We start from the raw sequence: 10,968 nt of genomic DNA on the forward strand, positions 1-10,968 counted from the left end.
AAACACTAGCTGGGACTATACCAAAATTAACCCGAATGTATCATCGAAGAAGCAACTTTAGACAGTACTATAGAGCTTGCTGTATGTTTATTTATAAGCATTTGAAATGGACTTCATTTTTCAATGACTTTAAGCAAATTTACCTTTAGGGATAAAAATGAGATCACATGCACTTCTGATTTTAGTTCAGTCTAAAGGCCCAGTTTCCCAATGAGAAATTGGGCTGAAGTCATATCAATACTGTGAACCTGACTAAGTGGAAAAACTTAGCATGGAAACAGCATTTAGCCATGACATACTTCAATATTATTTTTTTTGGAGGCTATCACCATCTCAAAATGATCCATTATGATTTAAAACTGTGTTTTTATTGATATTCATTGTTTTTCAACCTGACAGTGGCCAATGATTTATATCAATCTACTTTTAACACAGGAATTAGAGTTTGCAATATATCTTAAACTGAAGGACACTTTTTCAATAGGTCTCAAGATTTTAATACGGTTGTCATTTGAAAAGCCTTACCTCCTCTCAGCTGAAGAGAGGGGTTTAGAGAAGTAGAAGTGAGTCCCATGGATAAAACTTTTTATCTGAAGCAGAGGAGGATTCAAAAATTAATATGACATATCGATGACATGCCCCCCCCACCCCCAAACACACTTTTAAGGCACTTTTATTCTCTAAGTGCAAGAACACTGCAGTTGGCAGTCAATCATTAAAACCACAAAATAAAGTCCTTTGCCTGGCTAGGAGATTTGCAACTATACCAATGCTGGTAAACTAACCACCAAATTATAGCCTTTTCTCCTGCCTCGCCCAGATTTCACAGGGGCTGCACACCCAAATAAATGCCTCTTGGCTACCCATTCATCTAACAGCTGGAAAGATGACACTTGACATTTGGAAACTTTCCTGTGAAGATTGCTGCAAGGCTTTCCCATTAGCTTCCTGGTGAGACTGTAAGGTCGAATAAGCTGCCTCAAAACCTGCAAAGGGTAACGGAAATGCTCTAATATTAAGCCTCTGCAATTTAAATTTCTAATTCTCAAATCATAGTTCTTCAGATATTGTAGAAACTAATGGTATATTTCAAGGCAAAAGAATGCCTTTGAAGATGTGGAATTAAGGTGATATTTTAAGCAATGATAATGATAACAAGTGTCTTTTATTTAAAGTTGGTACCGAGGGTCTTCTAAGCAACAGAGACTTGGGCATAGATAAGCTCTTCTAAGTTTGTTTTCTAAAATCCCAGACTGTCGTATTTTTAGCAACTGTTCATCGTCGTCCAGAGCAGAAGTCTTTAACATGAGGCACAGTTAACCATCATTATTAGGTTTTATTTTCACGTCATAAAAATGACTAGAGATAGCTTTAAAATCCTTACGATCCAACAATGTGGGTTCATTTTGAAAACCACTGAGCACAATATAAAATAAAATTGTAAATATTCCATTAGTAAGAAAATGCTGTGATCTTATATATCTTTCAAGTATAAACATATGCCATTTTCCTCTTTTGAAAAGAAATTACTCCGAATCCGAAAGCGTTAATAATCTGACTAGTCACTAAAAACATTAGAAAGACAAAAACCTCTCACATAATTTCAATCCCTAAAAATGACAGAAGGTGAAAGATTTCATTTACTAATATGAATGCAGTAATTTAATTAGCTTTATAGCAATGATCCTTTAGCACTGAGTTCAATTTCAAATTCCCCATCTTCAAAGTGTCCTTACAATTTTCTATTCTTGTTTGTCAACTCAATATTTCTCAAGTGAAAGATTGACAGGAATGAATAGGCCTCTCTAAATGTTCATTCACATGTCCAAATGCAGATAAAATTAATAATATAATTAAAAGGAAAATGGAAGTTTAAAAAAATATATACAGAAGGGCATTGAAGAAACAGGAGACATGAATGATGTAACTTTCAATCTTGAATTAATCAGCATCTGGGACTGAAATTACTTTTTAAAAGTCAGTTGAATGATGCTGAATTGTTCCTCACTATCAACAATGACAGGGATTCCTATGAACGTGCATCAGCGCCCCAAATCACACACCAGCACAAGCACAAGCCTGGTTTTCCCACGTCATTCTATCAACAAGTTCACCAAGAGGGAGCTCTGCTCACAGGAAGATAACAGAATACTTAGCAACAGTTGGACTCCTATGCCTTCAAACTAAAACCACAACTATCATTTTGCATTGACTTACTCTATAGTGGGACTATGGCATGAATCTATCCCCACATGGTACTGAAATCACAAATTCGTTTCACGTAGCCTATTGAACTGCCGAGGGATAGTAATGACTTTCTGTCACTCTTGACCTCGGGCAGATTTGAACTGGTGACCAAGAGGTTAAAGGCTCTGTATCTCATTACCAGTCCTCTCAGATACCTCGCGTTCCCTCAACAGCTAGTGATTCCTTTATGCCTCCATCAAACCAGAAGAAAATATACAAAAACCTTAAGAAGCAGAAAAGTGAGTCATCAATGCAAGGGATTTATGATAGTTTTGAAGAACTTTAAAAATACCTATTTAAAAATATAGCCATATTCCATATGCAACTGAGTAGAATCACATTAACTGTTAGAGAACTTAATTTTAACCTTCATTAAAATACATGTTTTGCTGTTGAGCTGGAAAACACTGTAGAAAGCTAAAACTCAAAGGATACCTGTGCTCTGTGATCTTATAGGCTTAAGAGGGACATTTTATATCTAGTATAATGCCAAAATATTTATGTGTATATTTTGTGTTTCTGTTCTAAGATAATTCTGCCACAAAAATTAGTTTCAAGGAAAATTGACAAATTAGAAAGATTAACATATTTAACATATAAGTGAAATAATCAAAATAGTATCAGGCATCTTAACATGGATACTTACAAAAATACGGCATATTTTAATAAAGGAGAAAGCTTGAAGAAGAAAAAATAATATGATTTGGGAACATGCACATAAACAAACTCATGTATATCGTAGAAACATTGAATCTAAACCATAATGAAAAAATTAACTTTTTGTCATTGAAAAGTTGACCTCAAATGCTGTCAATAATCAATATTCTATAACTATTTAACTTCCGCTATTCTGTAACTAAGTTTTCAGTGACTCTTAAAGTTACTTGTAAACTTAGTAACCAGAACTTTTTAAAAAGTGTTTATTATCCCAATGCCTTCTTCCTTATCCTCTGCGGTTTCTCACAATTGTTTGATTTTCACAGAATGAATTCTACCTGGAAGAAACCAGATCCTTTCCTTTTTATTTCTTGCCTATATTTGAAGAAGCTCTATACACATTCTTTCCTTTATTTGAAAAGCTCTTACATATTCTTTCCTTTATTTGAAATTCTATCCCTACCCGTTCACTCCAGATTTATCCTTTCATTAATAATTCTTATTGTTGTCTTTCAATCTATCTTTCTACCAGGACTGCTTTCATAACAGCAACACGTAAATTTAATTGACAACTACTAGTAATGATATTGTGGTTTCTAAATGTTGCATCTAAAAGATAGTGAATTTAAAATAGAATTCTGAATCACAGAATAATGACAGGGCTAAAGGATTACTCTCATAATGTAATCAAATTAGTGGGTTTTGACATAATTTTCATATATTTAGACTAACTTTATTTGACAAAATGTCCCATGTTTAAAAGATCATCTTCACAGTACTACCATGACTACTTTAAGGAAAATGAACTTCTTATCTGGGATTAGAACGTAGAAAAATTTAGCCTGCATTCTATGTCCAAATTTGTTTTCAGTGGAGAACATAGCATGATAAGATACCATATAGCCTTTTTTTCCTTTACTTTTGTGACTAAATTTGTTTATATGCTCATGCTAGAACAAAGTAAGTGCTCAATTTTCTGAGTGATTGTGTTTTTGTAAGTCAATAACATTTTGGATTAAGCCATCTCTTTGGTGCTTTTATAAAGAAAGGCCCTAGGTACATTATAGGATCTCTTAACCAAGTTGGTTGCACCTAACAGAGTCACTGGACTAACATCTTCTCTCTGTTTCCTCCGTGAGAGATACAGAGGATGGCCAAGGAGGGCTGAATCTCCGTAATGAGTCGTTTACTTCCGTGTGCCTACAGACTTTCTACTCATGCCAGTTGAGTTTCTTGTATGCTTATTGAGAGTAAGTTGTATGTTCCTCTCCCCATTTGTTTTGGCTATAAATGTAAATAAGAATTTCATAAATTGGTGAGTTATATCAATGTAAAAACAAAGAGGGTTGATTCTGTGAAAATAAAGTTAAATATTTTTAAAAGATATGGTAAAAAGTTACTAAAAATTGTTGTCGAAGTAGGTGTATGCTAAACAATGACTGCAGGGCATCCATGTCATACAAAACAGTTTTCTGGAATATACGTTTTTCTTGAAGGTGTTGCTCCACTTTAAAAACAAAACTAGAAGTTGTAGATAATATAGATTGGTTTAGCAAAGAAGCGTGATAGAACTTCAACCATTGGATTCAAAAGGCCTTGGCATTGCATTTTTATAGGATAAATGAAAATGAGAAAACATCTATGTGTTTTAAATCAACCAGACTAAAAAAAACAGACTCATGGACACAGAAAACAGTTTAGTGGTTACCAGAGGGAAGCGGGGAAGCAGGGGAAATAGATAAGGATAAAGGGAGTCAAATATATGGTGATGGAAGGTAATTTAACTTCGGGTGGCGAAATCACATTAGATCACTTATTAGTACTACTAATTAAAGAGTAAGTTTAATATTGTAAAATGATGACTCTTGAGGAGAATCTTGGCAAATCAGAAAATGTTTCTCTATATTTATACCAGATCTGACACTATCACTTTATGCAAATAATTCCTACCACATTCTGCCTCATTACATACCCACATTAAAATCTCAAACAGGGTATTCTCATCATGTTCTAACCCCAGTATAATTACAGATCTTGTCTCCCATTTTTCCTCTATATTCTCTATATTCAGGGTGTCCACTAGCCCAGAATGCCTTTTGGTGAAATAAAAAAAATGAAAAAAAAAAAGAAGCTGTTGCACAGGTGCAAGGCTTACGGAGCAAGCAGACTGCACCTTTGTGAAAAATCAAGGAAGGCGCTCCTTCCTCTAAATAGAAGCAGCACGACAAAAGATACCATTGTCTGCTGAGGGGAGCCTGGTCTGGGTTTCAGCCAGCTGGTACCCTCTTCTGGGTACCTCTCTAGTGTGAGCAAACTATACAATCTTATCCAGCCATTCTCTTTAAGGTCCAGCAATTCGGATTACTCAGTATTCTTCTAGTTTTTCTTATCCTCCCTCTTTATTTGTATCTTGAGTTTTGTGAAGCTTTTGCTGACTCCACATCCTGATACCCACACCCAGACAGAATTAATCATTATCTCTTCCATGCTACCCTGTGCCTTTATGTTTGTTATTACTACATTTATTATATTATATTAGATGTATGTTTACACAACTGTCTTCCCTACCAGACTGTGAGATTATTAATGGCAAGTTTTATGTTTTAATTCACACTTATAAATCTCGTGATTAGTGCTATCCATAAAAGATAGACTACTTTTTAAAAAAAATTATTGTTTATTGAATGAATGAATGAACGAAACCATGCATGAATGATTGCATAGATAGACAAATGTATAGGGATAAATAAATAAATAGTTAAATAAAATGCTTTTATAATTACCTAAAATAACCTTTTTCAATCTTCATCTGTTAAAATCCTATACTTTGTCTTTTTATTCACATCTCATATTTTATAATCTTCCTCTGACACCGTTTTAACAATCCAAAGAAAATGATTGCTAATAACACACAACGCAAACTACAAATATTTACAGCTCAGACTCTATTAAAAGCTTCCCATAAATTCTCTTACATAATCATTCCTGCAATTCAATATGGCAGCTACTCAAAATATTATTCTTATATTAATAAATGGTCTATTTACCCATGAGAAGGCTGTGTCCTGGAATGATAAGTTACTTGTCCAAGTTCACACAGTTTGAAAGTGTTGGAACTAGGTTTGAAACCAGGTCTGTTTAATTCAGAGCCCAAATTTCTAACCACTATATTATATCTCTTCTCATTTATTCACATTGCTACTCACTGAAATTCAAGTGTTTGGCCCAACAGCTGTTACTCAATAAGTTGTAATTGATCAAATCAACTAATGAAATTTAAATGAAGCTCTCTCAGACAACTATGGGAATTACTGAAATCCCAACATGGATATCTTTAAATAATCACATTTATCTGAAAAAGTATATCACAAAATAATTCTAAATAGCCAACTGCAATGATTGTATGCATGAATTATTACTATAATGTGCGTATTAAATCATTTTTAAAGTACAATATCTGGTGTTATATGCTTTTCCTCAAACTAATATAAACCATAAGGCAAGGTGTTATAAACCTTCATTCATGAATATACTTCGATCATTATAAAAATTTTTCTCAATGAATGCTATATTCATAAGAAAACACTGTTCATTTACCATATAATAAACTTTTATAACAAACCTGTTAGTTTTCTTAAATCCTCTTTAAATTCCTTTAAAATAAAATTATCTCACTCCACGTAATTTTTCTGTTTATCACACGAATACACTCCTTATTTTGAGGGTATAACAATAAACAAGCATGGTCACCGGCTTACACAGAGCGAGACCAGTAAACAAGCTCCAGTAAGGGAAATTTAGGGGGCTACAGAACACGCCAGGAGGAACATGTTCCTGGGAGAGGAGAAGGAAGCAAAACCTGAAGGGCAAGTAAGATGTAGACAGGTGAAATGGGTGCAGGAGGGGAAAGGCCCAGGTTAAACAAAAATCTGGGTATGCTGTGAAACTCAAATTGGCATCATAAGCTAAGGAACTCGGGCTTTATCTTGAGTGCCAAGAGGAGCCCCTGGAGGGTTTTTAAATAAGGAAATTAGGATCAAACTTGAATTCTAGAAAGATGCCTCTGGTTGCAATGTAGGGGCATTGGATTTGACAGGGGGAAAATGGAGGTAATTTTAAGAGGTGACAGAGGCCAGAACTAAGTTAATAACAGTATGAAGAGAGAAAAAGCTCACTTTGTGTGTTCCTTTCTAGTCTTATCACTGCTTAGCACTTTGCATGCAACATACTGGCAGGCAGGTAGAAATACTGATTTTACCTGACAGAGATTCTACCCACCTTCCATTTCTATTCCATTTGTAAAAGGCAATTAAATACTTTGTTTGACAAGTCTGAATCCTTCAGCTAAATACAAAACACTTACTGGTAACAAATTTTTTACCTTATATTTTATATTGTTTCTAGCAATACATATTTTTAAAACACATGCATTTTTTTTTATCATACCCAAAAGTCCATTTCTTTACTTTCATGAGTAAGTAGAAGCTAAATTAAATAATTGCTCATTTTTTTTTCAGTATGGTTTTATCACATTCAGGGAAATAAAAAGGAAACAGTGAAGTCAAAAAAATAATACCCTTAAGAATCCTTCGAATGACAATTGTGAAGCACTACAGAACCACAGTCATCATAAAATACAGTAAATATTTTCTATGTATTTTAATTTAAAAGCTATAAATGAATTTAAATATTTTGGGAAAAATTATCACCTTTCATGCTCTACATGTTCTATTTTACCTTTCAAAACACTTTAGCCTTTCTGTCTTCCCACCATTTTCACTCCTGCAAACTGAATTCACACATTCAGTAGGTTTTATCTGGACATAGGCAAGAACCTTTTTGCTTATCTCCTGATCCCACTTTCAGTTTTTAAAAATGATAATAGACTGATCAGTGGGATGTCTAGTCAACTAAAAAATCATACTCCACACAGAAACTAAACAAATTAAAATAAGTGTAGGAAAGAGTTTCTACAGAGATAGAATTGACCAAATACATATAAGATGGGGAAAAAAATTAGATAAATAGTTCAGAAATAAAGGTGGTACAACAGTGCTATTTTATAATGAGAAAAATTTGTGTGTGTAAAGACGCTAGTATAAATCTTTCAACTGTGTTTTCTGAAGAAGTATTTCTTAATCTGAGACTTAATCTGAGACTTAATCTATTGCTTCCTACTTTGCTCATGAACTATCCTGTTAATATATGTGAGTCAATGTTATAATTTCATGTGTTTTGAGTGTTTTTATGCTATTACTCAGTAAAATAAGAAGCAGTCAGCCTTATATTGATTTCCAAATTAATTTTGAAAATTTTATTAGTCTGAGTAATCTAGAAGTCTGATTTAGGGGGACTTGAATCTGGGAATCAAAAAATGTTAAATACTGGAAGTGGAACAGGTTGGGAGAGCATGATTGGTTTAAAAGCAGGGAATCCGAGGTGTAGGTATGATATATGCCCAAGTGGAGATGTCCAGTTGATTTGAAATGCTAGCCATGTAAGTGAAGATGTTCAGCAGACAGCTAGATCATGGAAAAGAATACCCTCTGGAGAGATAGATTAAGGAGTTATGCAGGAGGAGGTACAATCGGGAGCCTTGAGAGTGCTATGAAAATAAGCATAGAATGAGAAAATAAAAATCAGGATGATAAGTTTTGGGACAGAACAAGCAAAAGGAGCCAAAGCAGGAGTGCATTTCGGGCAGTTGTCTTGACCTGCTCCCTCTGTGTCTTTCTCGGGCCAAGGAGACTCTTCAGAGTGCAGGTGCTGCAGATCTTGTAGCCAGAGCCACTATTGATGCGTCTCCTTTGGCTTCCCAGGTTTCTGCCTATTAAGATTCCATTCCTTCTTCCCTCATCCTCCTAGCCTAGTCTCTTTTTAATTTATGACTGATTTAGACAGCTTTCTTAATTTTAGATTTGTCATCTCCCCCAAAGACTGTTTCCTAAATGACACCGCTGTGTCCATGCGAAACCTGTAGGCTGGTTACATGCATTCTTAGAGCCCTACATATCTGGGACACCACACACTGGCCCAGATCCCAACGTCTCAAGCCTCACTACTCAGAGATGCCAATGAGAGTAGGTAGATGAACTGAACATAAAAAAAATATGATAAAATCAGTACCAAGCCCAGACCCTATCCAGTGTGTAAGTAGTCTTGCACAAATTATAGAAACGGTAGGAGGATGACCAGAATAGACTAAGTGATAATGACAAAGGGAAGAAAAATAGTCAAGGAAGCATTAAAGACAAAGTGAATTTTCTTAGCATGTGAAAACAAACAAAAGAAACCAAAAGAAGAGAGACAGGAAGCCTACTGAAAGAAAGAATAAGAATTTTATTAACAAAAGCAAACTTTTCCAGAAATACCTTATGTAAATGAGGTCACTGTAGCTATGTTAAATTATAGAGTGAGAGTCGAAGAAGTATTTTGTCAAAAAGTAAGACAACTAAGCTCTAGTGTTAGTAGTTACGGCTTTTTTCCCCAAGACCACATAGTTATTGTACCAGAGTATGTTTAAATTTATATTTGATCATTTTTATATTCTACATTTGTATCATAAAACTAGATAATGAAAAAATAATTACAATTGAAATTTATAAAATATTTGTTTTCTCTTCAATTAGGTACATACAATTTGGTGGGTAGTGGATAAGAACACATTTTGTCCAAATGGATAAACATAGTTTTCTGGACTGTGTAAGATTATTAGGAATATAGATGATTTTCTATTTCCTATTAAATTACGTACCATTTAGATTTGATAAATGTATTATCTGTGTCTTTAAACCACTGATAAATATTCTGAACACAGCAGAACTGCTAACTTCACGGCATTCCACTGGTAGAAATGCACAAGGAGTTTTCAATCAACTAAACACTTCTGCTACCCCATCCATACTTAAAACATTTTATCCAAGCAAATATGCATGTGACCTATTTAATATATAGTTATTAAATATCTTATAGAAATGTTCATATAAATGAGTAGCAAAAGTAAATAAAGAAGTACTTATCCGTTGGAAAAAAAATTAACTAAAATTGATTGCAAATGCCTACCTGTATATATTTGTGAATGAACCAAGAAGCTTGCTTTCCATCATTTACCGATTCCACTGTCGTGTTAGCCAAACCAACAATATCACCACCTGCAAACACCCATGGTTCACTGGTTTGCATAGTTTCTGGATTTACTTCCGGGAGACCCCATCTGTTAAATTTTATAGGACTCAAGGCTTCTTTTACTGGAAAAAAAAAAAAAAAAGAGTGAAAAACAACAGGCAATGATTAATCCGTGCATCAGATAACAATAATTTGAAAATTAAGAAAACTTATGATTTCATTATTGTTCTAGGGATTCAATTTGTTTTAATGAACCATAAAAATATAAAGTGAGTGAAATATCTGTGTTAACAACACATTCTAAGTATTGACTTAACCAACTCAAAATACACTTCACATGTATTAAAGACCATATATTTGGGCAATGTTTCAGATCTGGTATTTATGTGTAGGAAGTATGAATCCAAGAAGAAGAAAAGCACATCCCTTTAAATATTTTAATGAATATAAAATATGTATTTTTTAAAATTTATTTGTTCATAACCATTATTTTCACAACTTTGTTATTACTCACATGATCTCAAACTTGTTCCTGTGTGTCACAGATTAAGTTATGTTGTGAATTTGGGTCAATGGCCAATCTCTTCCTTTCACAACAGGAAGTTTTATAAACAAAACATTTAAACTAAATTATTTTCACTTAATGTTAGCAATAAGGGATCCAGGAAAAGTCACATTTAGTCATCAATTTCTATTTTTGTTTTTGTTTTTTTTGTGTAAAAGTCAACAAATACAAACAATACCATTAATTCTGTAAAACAGTTTTAAATATGCTTAAATAGATGCTAAGTATGCTCTGTTCCAATGAATTTAAGCATGTCATGCAACGAGGAAGAGGTTGAGTTCCTTTAAGAAAAATGTCTAAAAGAAATTTTGACTGGACACTTGATCCTGATATTTAGAATAGATAAAAGAATACAAATTAGAGACAGGATTGAC

At 33.8% G+C, this 10,968-nt stretch overlaps 1 protein-coding gene across 2 annotated transcripts in view; it reads right to left on the reverse strand.

Moving 5' to 3' along the window:
* Positions 1–10,968, reverse strand: part of DPYD (dihydropyrimidine dehydrogenase) — a 707,946-nt gene that overhangs the window by 374,761 nt on the left and 322,217 nt on the right. For both annotated transcript variants that reach the window (XM_006919549.3, XM_025038477.1), the window contains one exon: positions 9,967–10,151. In XM_006919549.3, coding sequence (XP_006919611.2) covers positions 9,967–10,151 — 185 coding nt within the window. The remainder of the gene's footprint in view (positions 1–9,966; positions 10,152–10,968) is intronic.

This window comes from Pteropus alecto, unplaced genomic scaffold (genome assembly GCF_000325575.1).
Source record: "Pteropus alecto unplaced genomic scaffold, ASM32557v1 scaffold106, whole genome shotgun sequence".
Classification (NCBI taxonomy): domain Eukaryota; kingdom Metazoa; phylum Chordata; class Mammalia; order Chiroptera; family Pteropodidae; genus Pteropus; species Pteropus alecto.